The sequence below is a fragment of the Castor canadensis genome, chromosome 8, assembly GCF_047511655.1.
Source record: "Castor canadensis chromosome 8, mCasCan1.hap1v2, whole genome shotgun sequence".
In the NCBI taxonomy this organism is placed as follows: domain Eukaryota; kingdom Metazoa; phylum Chordata; class Mammalia; order Rodentia; family Castoridae; genus Castor; species Castor canadensis.
The window spans coordinates 146,726,630-146,745,913 of NC_133393.1; the positions used below are offsets into that span (position 1 = coordinate 146,726,630).

General features: G+C 44.5%; 1 protein-coding gene across 8 annotated transcripts in view; it reads left to right on the forward strand.

Annotated features, from left to right (window-relative positions):
- The window catches only part of LOC109687683 (apolipoprotein L3-like), a 51,484-nt gene extending 40,767 nt beyond the window's left edge, over positions 1-10,717 (forward strand). For all 8 annotated transcript variants that reach the window (XM_074084391.1, XM_074084389.1, XM_074084395.1 and 5 more), the window contains 2 exons: positions 247-373; positions 4,898-10,717. In XM_074084391.1, the coding sequence (XP_073940492.1) occupies positions 247-373; positions 4,898-5,756 (986 nt within the window). In that variant the 3' untranslated portion in view covers positions 5,757-10,717. The remainder of the gene's footprint in view (positions 1-246; positions 374-4,897) is intronic.
- Positions 10,718-19,284: the final 8,567 nt, after the last annotated feature.

The window sequence follows — 19,284 nt, forward strand, 5'->3', positions numbered from 1 at the left end:
GAGAGAGATTTGGTTTCTTTTTCTCTTTTAAGGACAGCAGTCTTATGGATTAGGACTATACTTATGACCTTAATTACTTCCTTTAAATCTCCATAGTCACTGGGGGGTAGGGTTTTGCATATGAATTTGGTCAAAAGTACCCCATGTGACAGATGCTCAGGGACATGACTTTTAACCCTCTTGTACTAGATGACTTCAATCTCTGCTGCACTGTCCTCGAAACTTATTCTTTTTCCTTCCAACTAGGGAGCAGAAATTCCATTGATAATGTCATTGAGAATCTCCTGGACTCAGTGGGCAGAGAAAACCTGCAGCTCTTGCTGACTGAAGATGAAGTGTGGAAGGTGTTTGTGGCTGAGGCTGAGTTGTCCAGGTCAGTTCTGCTGTAGTGCTCCCACCCACACTCCTCCTGGGCTGGTTTTCTCTGGGCAGGCACACCTCCAGGCAGTCCTGTGGTTGGACTTGAGGATGGCCCTTCTCAGCAATCCATGAGGAGCATTTCCTCTTTGTTACTCCTTAGCACTGGACAGCTTCAGGTTAAGGAGAGATTGAGTCCATCGGGGGTAAGATTGTTTCTGCCATCTGTTAGTTCTGTGACCTATGTGGGTTAGTTTTCCACTTTCTGCCTTTGTTTCTAAAGAGCTTAGTATAAGGTAGATGTATAATAGGTGCTTGGTGAAAATTTACTTTAAAAAAGCCTGTTTTGAAGAGACCAGGGCCAACAGTCTCATTCTTTGGAGATGAGAACAAAGGAGGACCAGTTTTGCAGTGGGACAAAAAATATGAACATGGTTCCTGGGGGTCATTCTGGCTCAGGCCATTTTTCTTCCTATGTGAGGAATTATTCAAACAGAGCAGGTCCTTCTGCAGACCCAACAGGCTTGCCAGCAACAGTGGAGTGAACAGAGCTGGTTGAATGCTGACTGTCCTTGCCCAGAGTCAGGACTCAGGCTTGTGCCTGAAGACTTGGATTTATCATGACTTTAGTGAGAATAACAATTAAATCTGGTAGGACAGGGTATATAGATTACTTTTTGCATCACCATAACCAAAAAACTTAAGGGGAGGAAGGATTTATTTTGCTCACAGTTTCTGAATGCCAGAGCAGCTGAATCCTGTAAAATACTTCCATAGTTGGCCATGTGCAAACAGGGTGCCTGCCTTGACTGCTCTCTCTTCTCAAGGGAAAGTCTTTTGAATGGGTTTTCAGTTTTACCACTGTGGCCTGGGATAGGTGGGGTTTTGACAATTCCTGAGATGCCTTCAAGACATCTTCCCTATTTTTCCAGTCAAAGTGCTTGGCTTCTTTTTAATGGCACCAGTCTCTTTAACAGCCACACCTCCTGGTCCACAACTTTCAATTGTCTCCTTTTCTGGGCAGACTGCCTGTTTTTCCAATCCTTGTTTTCCTTTTTGCTCCTGATTTTCACTGTAAACCTCCCTACAAGCAATCATCCATATTCCTGTCACTCATGGAATGCCAGGCTGTTTGTAATTTCCTCTGCTAAATTAATTAGTTCATCAATTTTGAATTCAGCCTCCTTCAATTTTCAGGACATGGAGAAAATGCAGACAAGTTCTGTGCCTCTAGTCCAATTCCCAGTACAGTTCTTGCTCACCTCTGAAACCTCATAAGCCTGGCCTTCCTTTCTGTACTCCTATTCACATTCTAGTCTTCTGAGATCCCACCAGAATTGCCCACTAAGCTCTACTTACAGTATTTTAGGCTTTTTTTCTAACCTCTTTCTCCAAATTTTCCAAATTTCTCCCTCAAACCAGTTTCAAAGTCTTGAGAACCACACGGTCAGCTTTGTTTACAAGCACAACACACCTTTCCAGTACCAATTTCCTGTTAGTTACTTTTTCATTACTGTGACCAAATACCTGACCAAAAAAAATTAAACAATTAAGGGGAAGAAGGATTTATTTTGCTCACAGTTTCAGTGAATCCAGTTGATTGTGGCAGGGAGGATGGCAGAACAAAACATCTCATGGTGGGCAGGAAGCAGAGCTAAGACATAGAGGAAGGGACCAGGGCAAGATATAGCCCACAAGGACACACCCCCAGTGACCTGCTTCCTCCAGCTAGGCCCCAGTTTCTTTTCACTAATGCCCAATAATGGCATTAAGTTATGAATCCATCAAGGGATTAATCCATTCATCAGATAGAGCCCTCTTGTTCTAAAGGTCTCTGGAAATGCCATCACAGACACATTCAGGGGAGTGCTTTACTAATCTCCTAGGCATTTCTAAACCCAATCAAGTTGACAATTAAGATTAACCATCACAGTGGTCTGGGAGTGAGATATGGATCAGAGCAGGGACCAGTATAAGACCCTTCCTAAAACCCAGACAGCTGGGCCAGGGGACAGATGGAGCAGAAGGGGGCCTAGGATGGAGTAACAACAGAGCTTAGACCAGAGGGAGGCAAGGGAAGTGCAGAAGCACAGATCAGAGGGAGGCCGTGGAGCTGGCAGATGACACATGAGAGGGAGAGGGCATATGTTTTTTCTCCCTCCATGGATCCCATCACTGATGGCTGTGGGTGGTGCTTCATCTACATCTTGCCAGGGCACTGGGAAGTTCTCAGCTACCATTGGGTCCCTCTTCTGTTCCACACAGAGTAACCCCTGACCAATGGGAAGGTAGTGTGGCTTAGTGACAACTTCCTAAGTCAGAATGATTGTCTGCCTATTTTGTGTACTTCCACAGAGTCTGAGATTTGAAAGTGCTTAACACAAGGGAAAATATTCCCTCTATTATATTGTCCAAATGTGAGCCTTTTCAGGCTTAACAAGTCACACAGATACATCTCAAACTCTCTTAAGACTTTGTATGATGACTTGGCATGTACACATGTGAAGTTGTTACCAGTCCAGGTATCCATTAGGCTGGTGATGTTTGCCAGGAAGGCCTTGAAGGCTGAGGTGCAGGTGGTGGATCAGGAGTTGAAAGGTTGGGTGGAGGATCAGCGTGGAGCCAGGGTTAATAGCCAGGTCTTCTGTTTTTAGTCAACTGGGACAAAAGCAGGTTTTGATGGCCTCCAAGCCAGAAGAGCAAGGGCACATGACTTGAAAGAGAACAAACAACCAGAAAAATGATATTCTCAGTCCCTTCTGGCTCTGAGGGATTTTTTACATTTTAATTCTGAGCACCCAGATTTAGCTAAAGTATAAAATCTGAGAACACAATACATATGAACATCACTCTTTGACACCAATTATAATTTTGATGATCTCCCCGAACTGCTCACAGTTTTGAAATGTCCTAAATAGATCCACAGAACTCATGAAGATGGTTGTTATACACTCCTGGTTTATCACAGAGAAAGGACACAGGTTAAAATCAGTCAGTGAAAGAGACACATGAGGCAGTCTGGGAGGGCTTCAAGCAAGAAGCTTTTGGTGCCTTCAGGTCTCAGTGTGGTCCTGTGTTAAATATGTGACAATTCATACAGAGTGTTTCCAACTAAGGAAATTCACTCTGCGAAAGAAACATTCTGATGTATAGTAAAACAGGAAGGCTTTATTCAGAATTATTGACTAGGGGAGGAAGATCAGGAGCAACTCTGGATAAGATAAAGATAGCTGGAGATTTATAGCCAAAAAGCAGAGTGAGAGACAGCATATTCATGACAGGGACATGAAGAGTAGGGGAATTCTGGAGAAGCTGACTTCAAGAGACTCTTCCAAAAGACAGGTCAAGGACTAATACATCAAAGGTCGGAAATAGGAATGTGATCAGATATCAAAGCTGGGGGATCTCTCTAATCTGGCTTAGTAGGGAATTTTGCTAAACCTGGGGGGACAGACACAGCAAACTCAGGATGGATGTGGAAGACCAAGGTCAACACCTGGTTTAGAAAAAATTTAGAAGAGTCTTACTCAATTTTGGTCAAGGAAAGAGTCTTTTTCAATGTAAGGCTTAGTGTCCAGTGTTTTCTGGGCATTGACCACATACTGCCTTTAAGGTGACTTGGAGTCTCCTCTTTCCAGATGAAGCCTTTAGACTTCCATTCCTCCGTAGGTCAGGAATGATTCCAAAGCCCCCACCACACATCACAAGTTGAGGTCGAGCATCTTTTATTGAAAATGTTTGGAATTTATGGCAAATGTCTTGAATTGTGAACATTTTCTGATTTTGAAATTTTGCAGACAGACACAGTGAAATATATTGAGGGGACTCAAATCTAAACACAAATTAATTTTAGTTTCTTTACATCTCATATACATAGCCGGAAGGCAATTTTGTACAATATTTTTAGCGCACCTGCATTTTAACTGTGATCTGTTCCATGATGTTAGGTGTACAACTTTCAACTTATGACATGTCAGTACTCAAAAGGTTTTAGATTTTGGAGCATTTCAGATTTAGGATTTTCTGATTAGGAATATTCAACTTGTATGAGGTTGTGGTCAAAGTCACCAGGCAAACACAGACATTCCTAGCAGTCAGGACATTCTAGAGATCCTTAGATAGCTTTCCAGTTACTGAGGACAAAGAGAAGACTTGTCTTTGGGGAAGGCTACTTTTTACTACACACTGACATTTTCTGAATTAGGGAGTATTATGCTCCAAATCCTGTATCTCTTAGTTCATGTACAGAGTTCCTGCTCTCCATATACCTTGTAGTGATGGCATTGACCTTGAGTGAGAAGTCATCTTTATCAAATACAATTAAAGAGCCTCAAAAGATGACTTGTATTCATTGCCCATGGAGCATCTATGATGTACCAAACATGTTCACCATCAAAAGAAAAATTCTGTACATCTGTAAAATTCTTTTCCATTTGATTTATAGTAAAAATTCCATGATTTGTATAGGATGGATCTTATAGAGCCCACTTTACAGATAAGCAAACTGTCTTTCTTAATTACATGAACTTTAATCTTACAGGGATGAGGCTGTACAGCTACGTGATGCTCTGGAGGAGTTGTTAGTAGACATGGCTGTGGAGGACAAAGATAGGCTCCAAAAAGAACAGCAGGCAAGGGAAAGGTTTTTGGAAACATTTCATCAGGTGAAAATGGAGCTTGTGGAGCAAATAGGAAAGCTCTGGGATCTTGCAGACAAGGTTGAGAAGGTACACAGGGACTGTACCATCTCCAATTTGGTGGTTGACTCCACAAGTGCTGCCTCTGGAGTCCTGAGCATTCTTGGCCTGGTTCTGGCACCTGTGACAGCAGGGGGCAGTCTGATGCTCTCAGCAACTGGGATTGGGCTGGGAGCAGTGGCTACTTTGACAGGTACTGTCACTAGCATCCTGGGAAGTGCAAGGAGATTGTCAGTGGAAGCTGAAGCCAGCCACCTGCTGTCAACCAGCATGAACAAAGTAAAGGGAGTTGCAGGGATAGTAGCTCAGACCACACCCAGAGTTATTGCCTTAACCAAGATGTGCAAATGTAGCCTGAAAGTGATTGAGAAGAGCATCCAAGCTATCAAGCTGGCCAAAGCCAACCCTCGCTTAGTAGCCAATGCCAAGTATCTCATGACTAGTGGGAGAATCTCAGCTCGAAGCACCAAGCAAGTGGAGAAAGCCTTTGGGGGCACTGTGCTGGCAATGACCAAAAGAGCCCGGATGATGCTTGCAGCCAGCTCAGGTTTTTTCCTTCTGATGGATGTGATCAGTCTTGTGAAAGAGACAAAGCATTTACAGGAGGGAACAAAGACAGAGTCAGCTGAAGACCTGCGCAGGCAGGCTGAGGAGCTGGAGAGGATGTTGGAGGAACTCATCCAGATCCAGGAGAGTTTGTAGTCAGGCCACACTCAGTGAGCCCTTCCCTGAGCACTTGGAGGTCAGGAGAGACGTGCTGGACAGCGTCATGGAAAAAAGAAGATCCTTCTACTGCATCATCTCATGACAGAGGGACTCATGGCAATAGTGCATGAGAAAGGGAGCAGTCACATGAAGTGACAGGAAGCCAGAGCACAAGAAGGGGGCCAGTCTTCTGCCCTCTCACTAGACCCCCCTTTTGGTTACTACCACTTCCTAGTTTGGCCATAGTGAGGAACCAAGCTTCCAACACATGAACCCTTGGTGAGAACACACAGGCCATACCCAAACCACAGCACTGCTGGACTCTAGATGCACCATCTATTCTGGTCCCAGCCTAGGCTCCCCTTCTTCCCCCTCCTAATGTTGTCCGCTGAGCTGCCTGCTTTACCACTCATCTTTGGTGGCATTAGAAACATCCTCCCTAATTGTGCCTAATCATTTATTTTTCCAAATAATTCCAAATCTTGTAGCCAGATTATGGTGTTGCACCCAAAAGCCAAGAATTTCTTTCTTTGTTTTCTGGCTTTGGTTCCCTTAGGGTCACAGAGACCTTTGGTGAAATGCTCAAAAAGACACTGAAGGATTAAAAAATATGGGATGACAGGAGTCACATCTGTCCAGATGTCACATCAGCTTCCATCTATATACCAGCTGTGGCATTTAGAAGCAGGAGAGGGGGCAGGGCCTGCCCAGTGAGCACTGCTCCCTGTAGTGGGATTGTTGGGCAGATAGAAGGCACTGGTTTCCTATTGAAGTTTTAAAATCTGCTGCAGTGGAAAGAGATCTGGAAAGGTGAACTCAAAAGGCCACGTGTGTTCTGTAATTTTTGAATAATTTTGAATAGAGAGCAGGCAATATTTTGTATTTTTTTCCCCAAATGATGCCATGACTTATGGATTAGTGACTATAGAAGAGACTGATAATTGTCTCCAAATTTGCATCCTCTCCTCTGTTTTCTGAAACTTCATTTCATTTTGGCAAACTAATAAAATTCAAAATTTATAGAAGTAACCATTTTAATCCTTTTAAAATTTCCCTCCCTCATTTTGATCTCAGAAGCTGCTGGGATCGGCTGGGCTCCAGGCTGCCCAGCTTCCCCTGCAGTTGTGTAGTTTCTTATTAACTTCTGGCTGTGAAAGCTTACAGATGATATGTGCAACTTCCAAGTCTTGACCTTTGGGGGTTCATTTTGGGTGCCATGTTCTCTTTGTTCCTTCTTTGTGCCGGAATGTCTCCTAAGGGCCAGCTTCCATGTGGAAGAGAACAAACACCCTGGGGAATGACAGAGCAATAACAAATAGGACATCTGGTTGACCTTTGGGAGCAAAGCTACCTACCTCCCAAACTGCGTAGCAACTTGGACCTTAATGCCCAAATTCAATAAATCCTCTACATTGTGAAGCCAATATGTTAATATGGTGAGCACTTTCTTATTGTGGCTAATTATCAAACCTTGACTAGTATAAGGAGTGTTGCCAGGCTTAATCTGAACCTTTGACTGCCATGCTTGGCCTCTTTGGGTTAAACATTGCTTTGAGGGTCTATGGCTTTGGCATTGACTTCTCCCAGAGACCTGCCCATCCATAGGATCCCTACACCGTGGCCTGTGTAGATATCCAAGGTATCCAGGTATCCAAGACTCAGTGCCCAGATTAGGCCAGTTCAACTCCTATATTATAGCACCCAAGGGCCACTTCCACCCCCTTTCCTCTGTCCACCTAGAAACACCCTGACTTCTTCATGAAATAAGAGTAAGATGCCCTGGGACCAGGGCATGGGAGGAGGAATTGGGATTGCGAGCTGTGACTGCCAAGAGGATTTGGGTTTCTTTTTTGTGGTGATGAAAGTGCTCTTGAGTTAGGTAGTGATGATTTTGCCACAATGCAGTGAGTATATTAAAAGCCATTTAAACAAACTGATGTTATGTGAGCTACATCTCAACTTTAAAAATGCTATTAAACAAAACAAGCATCCAGGGAAAGAGATGGAGAGAGGATCAGAGAGTGAGTCCTGCAGGGGACAGGGAAGGATGGTGGAGTTAGACAGAATCAGAAGATGACAGGGTGGAGGGGAAAAAGCTGAGTCCAGGTCTCTCTCTGCAGAAAGTAAAGCAGCATGTAATGGGAAAGCAGCAGACCCAGGCAGGCCACCATGTTCATGTTGGGAGCTCTTGAGGAGGTCCTGGATTGCAGGAACGCTGGGAGAGATCTGGTTATAAGCTGTAATTCCTTAGTCAAAAAAGAAAAATTCTTGCTACATGCAGCAACTTGAATCGATCTCAAAGACATTATGTGGAGTGAACTTTTTACAAAGTCAGTCTTGAAAGCCGGGCTCCAGTGGCTCATGTCTACAATCCTAGCTACTCAGGAGGCAGAGATCAGGAGGATCACTGTTTCAAGCCAGGTTGGGGAAATAGTTTGTGAGACCCTCTCTCAAAAATACCCATCACAAAAAGAAGGGCTGGTGGAGTGGCTCAAGTGATAGACCACCTGCCTAGCCAGTGAGAAGCCCTGAGTTCAAACCCAAGTCCTACCAAAGAAGAAAAAGTCACTCTTCCAGGGTTGTATACAATACGATTTTGTTTTCAAAATATTCTTGAAAAGATAAAATTCTAGATGTAGAGCACAGATGGGGTTTCTGGGGCTTAGGAAGGCACAGGACTCATTCTGAATAATTAGTCTCAGGGATCCACTTCATGGCAACAGAACAGTCTTATCTTGATTGTCGTGATGGTTTTATTAACCTGTGCAGGTGATAAAGTGTTAAAAACCATCACTGACTCATAGAAGTGAGTGTGTGCAAAAACTGGTGGAATTCCATTGAGCTCTGCAGTGTAGCTCATTGTGCTCTGCCAATGTCAATCTCCTGGTTTGGATAGTGTGCTGTGGATATGCAACATGTCACCAAGAGAAGGGAATAGTTGATGAGGACATAGGACCTCTTTCTACCTTCCCTTTGCAACTATTTTTTCCATTGCATTATTTTCTCTTGTGAGTCTGTAATTGCTTATTTATTTAATTTTTTTAGAAAATAGAAATATGTATTAAGAATCAATTCATTGTGGTGAAGATGGTTGTATAAATAAGGGAGGTCCCAGTAGCTTTGTGACTTTGGGAAAATGCCTTTGTCCTCTGAGCCTGTCACCTGGACTAGACAGGGAGATACTGAGTACATCAGGCACTCTCGTGGGAGTGCTAAGGAGGCGAAAGGAGACACCTCAGATACATGATGACTTCGCTCCCACATGCAGACAGAGTGCCTGGAAAATGGTGATTGTTGCTTATTGAGCACCTACTGTATGCCAACCACAGTGCCCACCTTGTCTTGATTCTCCTCCTCACTCTCACCTTCAGGGGATCCACTATTGGCCTCTTCCTACAAGCAAGGAAACTGAGTCACGGCACAAAAGCCTGGGGCGGTGAATCCAGGCAGGACCGCGGATGCCGAATATTCTCTGCAGCTCCTGGAGGAGAGGAGGCCTGAGGCAGCAGGGCCCTGGGCACAGCACGCTGTGATGCAAGCATGTCGGACAGTGCTCCCAGCTTCAGTAACTGTTGACACTTGGTCAGTGGCAGTTGGTCATAGGTGGCCCAGACGCACTACGTCCCTATGGAAGCTAGTCATGGATGGGGGTGGTGGTGGATAATTCCAGTGGTATTTGAAGTTTTGTGACTCATCTCAAGTTCACAGGGAGAACATAGGAAAGAACTTATTTCCCAGGCCTTGAGGGCTTAAGGATTTCTCTTTCTTTGGGAATCAGCCTGGTTCAGAAAACCAAAGACAGGAATCAGAAAGATCTGGATGTACTCCAACTCCACTAGACTTTGGCAAGTCCTTTCAGCTTGGGTTAAGGTCCACTTTCTCCTTTGGGAAACACAGCTAAAACATGTTTTCATCACTGGATTTCTGTTGAAGCACTGATGATTGTATGTGGGAAAATTGCAAATTGTAAAAGGCATGCTGTTTTGGAATTTTAAAGGACTTAAAAATCTTTTTAATTGTAGTAAAAACCACATAACTTAAAATGTACATATTAATAATTTTTAAGGGTAAAGTTCAGTGGCATTAACTGAACTCGTGTTGTTCAACCATCACCACCATTCCTATCCATAACTTTTCATCTTGCAAATCTGAAACTCTGTAACCTTAAACAATAACTGATTTCCCTACTCTCACCTCTATCTACCACCCTACTTCTCATCTATGTGAATTTTACCCCTTAAGGACTTCATGTGAGCGGAATCATACAGTATTTGTCCTTTTGTGTCTGGCTTATATTGCTTAGTGTAATGTCTTCAAAGTTCATCAGTTGGATGTCAAAATTTCCTATGTCTTTAAAGCTGAAGAAGATTCCACTGTATGCATGTGTTACATTTGGTTCTTCATTCATCCATTGGTAGGCTCCTGGGATGTTCCATCCTTTTGCAATTGTGAATAAAATTACTATGAATGTGGGTGTGTCAGCTTCCAGTTCTTTTGGGTATATATAAAAATGTAATTCCTGGATCATATTGCAATTTTATGTTTTGGGCAAAATGCCATACTATTTGCAGTAGCAAGGCACTGTTATTTTTCACTCCACTCAACGATGTGACAGTGACTCCAGGCAAGTCTCCTTGGTCTCCTAACTGTGGAGTCAAATAAGTAGAGGAACATGCTCCAGAGCGGCTCTCACTGCCCTCTTCCCTCCCTTACTGAAGCCTCTCCCTGACCCTCCTATTTTGGCACCTACTGAGCTGGAGGTTGCTTCCTCTCTCTAGATAAAGCTTATTTGCTACTTCCTCAGTAATTGGCAAAGAGTCCTTCAACCTAAACTCATGCCTCCAAATCAATTTCTCATCCTGTTTGAAACTGGAGTCCACAGCTCCTTTGTTCACTCAGTGAATGGTCAAATGCTCTTAACTAGTATATGTGTATTAAAATCTGACGCTTATTTATATTAACTTCAAAATAAATAAAATCATGACTTTGATTCTGTCATCTTTGCACTTAGTTTTAAACCCTCCTGAAGGTGGCACTTGTTACTTAGGGCTGATTTTCCCATCTGAAGACACACAATTAGGATTGCCCTCAGGGTGAGGTTTGTGGCCTGGCTTTGAGTGACGGGGACCAGTGGCTGCCCCTTGGTCTCCCATGAGGGGACCAGGGGCTGTAAGCATTGAATGCCATTCCTTTCCTCTGTGTTTTGCAGTCCTGGGAGGTTTGTCTCTGCTAGCCATTCATGTGACATCAGAGGGCCCTAAGTCACTTGATCAGTTGGAAGTTCCCTCTACCCTTCTAGGGTTTCTAGAGAAAGGGAGAACAGCAGAGGAGTGGACTCCTTATTCTGAAGCAGCCAATGCAGTGTCCAGCTTGTCTGGGCCAAGCCTTCTTGGGGCCCAAGTGATGTGGCCAGGGCAGCCAGGTACCTTGGCTGTCAACCCCTCCATCTTCCACTAGGTGATGCTGGTGTTCTCCACTGGAAGAACCTCCACTGGAAGGTCTGCCTTCCCACTAGATTAATATGAATTTCTCAGTGGGCTGACATTGCTTATGGACCAAAGACATGACTGAGATATCAGCTCCTGAGCTGTAGCTACAGACACTTTTCCTGTGACGTTGTAAGAGGCATTTAAACTGTTTTTACTGAAAAGTACTACTGACTCCTTACTTGAACCACAAATTAACTAGAAGTAGAAAAAAAGCATGACATCCTTCCTTCATTTTGAACCTGTCTTGGCTCTAAGCCAATCTCTCTGTAGTCACTTTGCAGTCACCGTGGGTTCCAAGAACAGAAGTGATAGTATCTTATAAGGGAGGGAAACCACCCCTGACAGTAAAGCCTCCTCAGGATGGACCACCTCCTAGGCAACAATGACTCTGAATAACAACTTCTCTGACACCCCTCCAGGAACAAGGACTGAGATAATGACCAAGCAGGCCACAACTGTATCTGTGGTTATGCATGCCTTTTGTCCCCTGCCCTAATTCTTTGTCTATTTAAAGATAAAGTTCACATTTGTACCCTGAAGATTGCTAGAGATGGGCTGAGTGTTTACTTTTCCTCTTCCCACAGCTTGTCTTGGGTAATAAATCTTCTTTCTCTGCCCTTCACTATCATTTTATTTGGTATCTAGGGATGAGTGGCTGAACCTGGCAGGTAGAACCCCAGTTGTTTGGGCCTTTGGTCCGAAAGTCCGTTTTCAATGTCACAGGCCATGCTGAGCTATTTTATAGCAGGGCTTTAGGACCTCCAGGTGGGATTGTCTCTGATGGCATCTCTGGAGTAGAGACCCTTGCTGCTGCCCTTGAGGGAAATCCACAGCCCACTATGGCTGCTGTACCCCAAGAGTCTATGAGTGTTCTGGTCCATTATGCACTGTGACCAGGGGAGCCCATCACCTGTAACTCCCAGGAATATTTACCTGGTTCTGCATCTGACTCTTGTTTTTGTTTGTCCAGCTTAAGTCCTGCTGGTAAGAGGAGGAAGAATCAATAGAAGGGAGGTTACAGAAGAAAAATGGCCCCAAGCCCCCTTTAGCATGCAAGGGTGGTCACCAGGGTCAAATGTCAAAAGATCAAACTCCATTTGAGTCTTGACTCCTCCTCCGAGTTGCCTCTGAAAGTCATTATTTCTCCCCTTGTCTCAGTCTCCTCACCTGCAAAATCAGAACATATACCCAGTAAATATGTACAAAAATTATATGTCGATTGGAAAAAAAGGAGTGCTGGTTGTGGTGGCTCTTTTCTGTAGTCCCAGATCCTGAAAGGCTGCAGGACCTTGATATTTAGGCCACCTTGGGCTATATGGAGAGACCCTGTCTCAAAAACAAAGAAAGAAAGAAGCAAACAAACATAAATAAGTAATATAGAGAAAGTTTACATCTTCAGGGAATGATTGTAAAACTCCAATCAAATGAACAAATCAATGCATGAGGAATTGTGTATGGGTTCTGTGTAGTCACCCACTGTCCCTCCCTCAAAAACTGGGTGACATGGCAATAATGCTTCATGGACATTTGGGAAGAATGAAACAGCCCCTATGAAAGGATCCAGCTGACCCTGGGGTCCAGCCCTGCTCTTCACCCCTTCTCTCTGGGCAAAGCTGGGAAGTCTGACAGCTGTGACTGTAGCTGTGGGACCGGATTCCAGCAGTGGACTTTGTCCCCTCCCCACAAGGCTCATGTCACTGAGCAGGGCAGTGGACTCCCTGGGAAGGATGCTGAGGGCTTCTGAGAGGAGGCAAGGCTGATGTTTCCAAGTGACAGAGGAACCCACATAAGTGCCTGTCTAGAGGCCACATGGACAGGACACTCAGCAACAGCACCACAGTGAGCCTGTGGTGCAGCAAGGACACGGGCAGACGGTGCTGATGCTGCTGGTGGGGAGGTAGGTGAGGCAGATGTCCTTGGGGGGGACTGGGTTCAAGTCCAGGAGGTGTGGGGAGGGGTCTGTGTATGGTTCCACAGTCTGTTGGTAGCAGGTTTTTCTTCCTGAAGACCATGAAGATCCCCAACCAGGATGGTTTGAGCTGAGAGGGACCTGGAATGTCAGGCCAAGGTTGCGTCTCTGAACGGGTCAGTAAGGAGGATGGGACTGAAGGTGGGACCCAATGAGCTCCTTGTTGGTGTTGGTTTGGCAGTTAGCTGCTCACAATTCAGGACTTTCATTTTCCCTTTCTGGTGCCTTGGTACATTTGCCCCTGCGGATATGTCTGATTCTAAGTCAGATGCTTAACTGGCGACAGGAGTCACACAGCTAAGGAAAGCTGAGTCCCATGCAAATCCAGGCAGGGGAAGATTCTGTGATAAGTTGGGGATGGTTTGACCTTCCTCACCTCCTTATCTTGACAAGGGCTTTGGAAGAGGATTACTAGCCGAACATTAACAGAAAGCTGGTCCCCTGGCCTCAGCCAATTCACAAATAACTAGAGCAGGGTTCTAGAGGAAAAGCAAATGAGGTTTGTTATTCATCAGATGAAGAGGAAGACAGGGAGAGTTGACCTCCCAAAGCTCTGTCACCCACTTCTCAGGGAAAATGTCCACTTTTCAAAGGAGAGATTGGGGGTCCGTCTGAGTGCCAGATGAATCATGTCCTATATGGGTGTTGCCTTTGTTCTCCAAGTTCTGGCACCATATCTCTGAAACTGTATGTCTCAGCTGATGGTTTATTTCTCTCTTGGTCAGAGAGAGATAATGGGTAGAAGACTGCCTGGTTTAACTGAACAGTAGTAAAGTTGTTTTATTTTTTTAACCTTGAGCTCGCCAGCATGTAGACAAAGTGAGAAAAAGTGTCAATTTTAACAAGCAGATTAACTGGCTAGCATGCAAGCTGGCTACATCAAGTTTTTCCCTTTTGTAGTCTGTTTCATTTTCCCCACTGTCAATGCATTCTTTTCCATGGAAAAGAGGCCTCTCAATTGTCTGTTTCCCGCACTTACTTAATTCCTGGGCCAAGTAAGGATCAGAGCGCCTCAACAAGAGCAGCTTTTAAGCACTGTTACGAGCACACACGGGAGGGATGGGGAGGATTTCCCTGCTCTGGCCTCATTCTGAGAGCTCCATCCACATATCTCTTCCCGAAATATCTTTGCCTCCAAGTCTTCAGAGTTATTTCACAAGAGTCCTGAGCTTCCAGCAGGATACTTAGCTGTTGCCCAGGAAACCCTGCAGATCCTGGCCTGAGGACCCTCCCCTCCAGGCAGAGGACCGAGGATATCTGTGGTGTGCTTCAGGATCACACCTAGTAGGTGCTCCATGGCTGTGCAGCTCTGCCTGTAGCTGGTGTATGGACAGAAAGCCCAGTAAAGTCTGAGAAGGCTGAGCACTGATGACCTGGTGTATGCACCTGTATTTGGGCCTGTGGTCTTTGTGCACTCAGTCATTTATTTTTCTACTAAGTTGGGGGCCCCTGGATGTAATGAACTTTTTTCACAAAAGAGACCTATTTAAAATCTATTTTCTTCTTCCTAGTTCAGGGGATTTCTGGACATGTATAGTCATAGAGAGGCTGGCCCCGACTTCCTATGTGATGACTGAGACTACATCCTTCCCTGCCACCCCCGCCTGGCACCCAGGGCTCCCACACCACACCTAGGGTGGATAATTTGCTGCTCTCCCATGGATCCCTGAATCTGGAGCAAGTGAGGCAGAGACCAAAGAACCAATTTCCTGTGATAGCAGCAGGGATCCCCTGGGGACAGTGGAAATGGTGATGGCCTTGTTTGCCCCAGTGGGATCATAGCTCAAGGTGGCAGAGGCAGCCCCTCCCATATCTTTCCTGACCAAGCGTGATCTTGTGCTCCCTGTCTTGGTCACCATGTGACTGTCTTGGTTTATATTTTTTTACCAAGCATGATCTCCAATCTCCTTCTGACGTGGGATACCTCAGATATCATTCCAACAAATGTCCAATTTAAAAAATTTTATTCCATGTATTTCTTGCACAAAGGGATTTCATTGTGGTAGGTCCATGCATGCATGTATTGTACTGTCATAAACTTCATTCCCATATTACTCTTTCTTATCCTCCCTCCCTGGCTCCTCTTTATTTTAGTGTTAGTATTTTTAATTATGCTATTTTCATATGTACATATAAGGTATTTGATCACAATCTCCTTTCCTTCTCCACCTTCTCACTGATTCCCTCCTCAACAGTCCCCCTTGTACATTTATGTTATATTATTATTGTGTCTAGATTCCACAAGTGAGAGAAAACATGTGACATGTGTCTTTCTGAGGGTGGCTTATCTGGCATATCCTGATAATCTCTAGCTCCATCCATTTTCCTGCAAATGATGTAATTTTATTCTTCTTTATGGTTGAATATATATGTGGTTATGCATATGTGTAACATTTTCCAATGTATTCACTGGTTGTTGGGCACCTGGGCTGAGTCCATACGTTGGTTATAGTGAATGGTGCTGCAGTACACATGTGTGTGCAGGTATCTCTAGTGTATGTTGACTGACATTCCTTTGGATATATGCCCAGGTAGAACATGGTCATCTCATAGCTCTTTCTTTAGTTTTTTTGAGGAACCCCCATAAAGATTTCCATAGTGGCTGCACTAATTTACATTCCCACCAACAGTGTGTAAGTGTTCCTCTTCCTGTAACCCAATCCCCATTTATTGTTTCCTTGTGACAGCCATTCTGCCTGGGGTGAGATGGAATCCAGTGCTGTTTTGATTTGCATTTCTTGTATGGGTAAGGATGTTGAAAATTTTTTCATGTGTATGTTTGCCATTTGTATTTCTGAGAACTGCCTGTTCAATTCATTTGCCCATTTATTTATTGGAGTGTTTGTTCTTTTGGTGTTTAATTTTCTGAGCTTTTATATATTCTGTATATAAATCCTTTGTCTAAGGAATAGCTTGTGAAGGTTTTCTGCCATTCTGTAGGTTGTCTCTTGATTATGATCATTGCTTTCTTTGATGTGCACAAGACTTTCAATTTGATGTCAATTCTTGCTCTTATTTCCTGAACAGTTGGAGTCCCTTTCAGAAAGCTCTTGCCCATGTCTATATCTTTAAGTGCTCTCCCTAAGTTTACTTGTAGTAGTTTCAAAGTTTCAGGGGTTGATCCATTTTGCATTAATTTTTGTACAGAGTGAGAGATAGGAGTCTAGTTTCATTCTTCTACATGTGGGAATAAATCCAGTTTTCCCAACACCACTTGTTGAAGAGGCTGTCTTTTTCTACAACTTATCCTGTTGGTGCCTTTTTTGTTGATAATCAGATGAATGTAGCTGTGTGGATTTATTTTTGGGTCTTCTATTCTGTTCCATTGGCCCACATTTGGTTTTGGCTGGCACCATGCTGTTTGTGTTACTATGGCTCTGTAGTACAATTTGAAGTCTGTTACTATGATACCTAGAACTTTGCTCTTTCTGCTGTGCATTATTTGGCTATTCAGGGTCTTTAATGTTTCCATATGAATTTTAGGATTGATTTTTCTATTAGGTGAGGAACGGCATTGGGATTTGAAGGGGCTTGCATTGAATTTGTCGATTGCTTTTGGTAGTAAAGCTTTTTTCACAAGATTTAGTCTGCCAGTCCATGAACACGGGAAGTCTTTCCATCTTCTAGTGTATTCTTCGATTTTTGTTCAATGCTTTATGGTTTTCATTGGAGGGGTCTTTAACATCTTGGGTTACATTTAGGACAAAGTGTTTTATTTTGTTTTTGGGGTTATCATGAATGGGATTGCTTTCCTGACTTCTCACCATGTTCATTGTTGGCATATAGAAATGTTACTGATTTTTGTATGTTGATTTTGTATCCAGTTACTTTTCTGAAAATGTTTATCAGATGTGTGGGGTTTTGGTGGAAATTTTGGTCTTTTAATTATGGGGTCATATCATATGACTTCTTCCTTTTCTATTTGTATCCTTTTCTTTTCTTTCTCTTGCTTTATTGCTCTAGCTAGGAATTCAACCACTCTGTAAAATAAGGGTGGAGAGAGTGGACACCTTTTACTTGTTCCTGAGTTTAGAGTAAGTGGTTTTGGGTTTCCTCACTTAGTACACTGGTGACTATACATTTGTCATATATACCCTTTATTATTTTTCCTTTATCAGTGTGTCTGCATCTTCTCATTTCTCTACCTTGCTTCAAGTTCTGATATTCTGTCTTCAACATGATCCAGTCTCTTGGCATGGATTTTATTTGAATTTTTAAAAACTAAGTTATTGAGCTTTTCATTTCTGGACCCTCTGAGTGAAACAGCAAGAAGAATGGGTGTGAAGGTAGCACCCATCAAGTCCTACCCAGGTTTGGCTGTTGGTTTGATAGTGAGCTGCTCATAATTTGGGACTTCCGTTTTCCTTTTCAAGTGCCTGGGTATATCAGAGGACACATCTGGCTGTAACTCAGATGCACAGCTGGCAACATCAGCCGCACAGCTAAGGATAGCTAGGTCCCATCCAGACTCAGCCAGGGGAAGACTGTGCAGTAAGTTGGGGATGATGTGACCTCTCTCACCTCACAAGGGCTCTGGAAGAGGAATACTATCCCTATTACATAGATGAATTTGGGGAGGTTAGGCAGCACGCCAAGGTCCCACCATTAAGAAGTGGCAGAGTCTCAATTTGCACCCAGGTTTGTGTCTGACTGCTCCTCCCTCCTCCTGTACGCTAAAACAGAAGAGAGTCTGGGAGCCACTGAAATGGACTCACAAAGCTCCCTGCTAGGCTGGTGTGCAAGGCTGCCTGAAACAAGGCCAGGTGGCTCCAAGGAAAGGTGGCTGTGGTAGATGCTACCCCTTTGGGAAATGGAAGAGCTGCAGGATGACAGGGGATCCAGAGGCCTCTAGCAGCATGGCCTGGCCACCCTGAAGCTGGTGCTGGGGTGCTTCTGCTGAGGCATGATGGGGTCAAAGAGTTGGTTTTGAGATACAAGGAGCCCCAAGGTTTGTCACCCAACCTGGCTCAGAGCACCTACTCTGTTCCAGGCCCTATGGGGTAACTGAGGCTTCAGGTCAGGAATGAGTTTCTCAGAGTCTCAGGAAGGCAGTTGAGCAGGTGGAAGGCAGGTCTGCACCATTTCTCCTCACCTGGCCTCTTCTTAGCCTGTGTGGGATGAAGAAGGCAGAGGCTGATCTGTGTGGTCTCATGGGATAGGTGACCAGACAGAGACTGAGAGGGACATGATGCAGAATGGTGTCCCTAGAACCCTAAGAGCTTTGCAATTGTAAGATTGATGGCCAGAACTGGGGATGCATGTGTGTGCAGGGTGGAGTAGAACCTCATGTATTCAAGCAGAGGCATACCTAAGAATGTGGGAGTTATTAAATTCACACTTCTTTTTCTTCAATTTTAGTGTCAGAGGGCCAGTGTTGGTCTCAGTCTACCCACCAAGAGCTATATGATGTTGTACAAGTCACTTGCCCTCTCCAAGGCCCTGTTTTTCACCTGATAGATAAAGTTAGGATTTCCTGCCTTTGTGACCCCTCCCAGAAGGCCCCTGCTCTGCACTGGGTCAGCATAGAAAGCAGTACAGTGGGAGTGAGGGGACAAAAGGAGTTGGGAACCCAGGTTCTACAGGGGATATGGGAAAGTAGGGAAAGGACAGAAATTTTTCATGGTTGAGAAATAGGGGAAGGCATCCCATGGGTGGAAGCAGCTCCAGAAAAGCCCTGGGGGTCAGGTTCAGATCATGGTCAAGGGGCCAAGGAGCCCTGGAAGGTGCACATAAGCAGGGAAAGGTGAGGAAGGATGAGCTGGAGCAGGCAGGAGGGTGGTATGCATGGTGAAGAGGCTTGAACTTGACCCAAGGAGGTCATCAGAGATTTCTGGGGATGAACATGCTGTCTGAATTCCTCTTTCCTTGCCTACAGAAGATGTCCTGCAGCCCCTGGGAGGCTGAGTGGCCTTGCTGAGGTGTCTGCTCTGCTGCATGTGGAGTGTTCGGGCTCCAGCTGGAGTGGATAGCTTCTTATCTGGGTGATGCAGTTGTCCCTGAGCAGAGTGGGGCAGGAGATATCTGGGCTTCCCCCGAACACAGGCCCCATGCTTGCTGCAATAGCCTT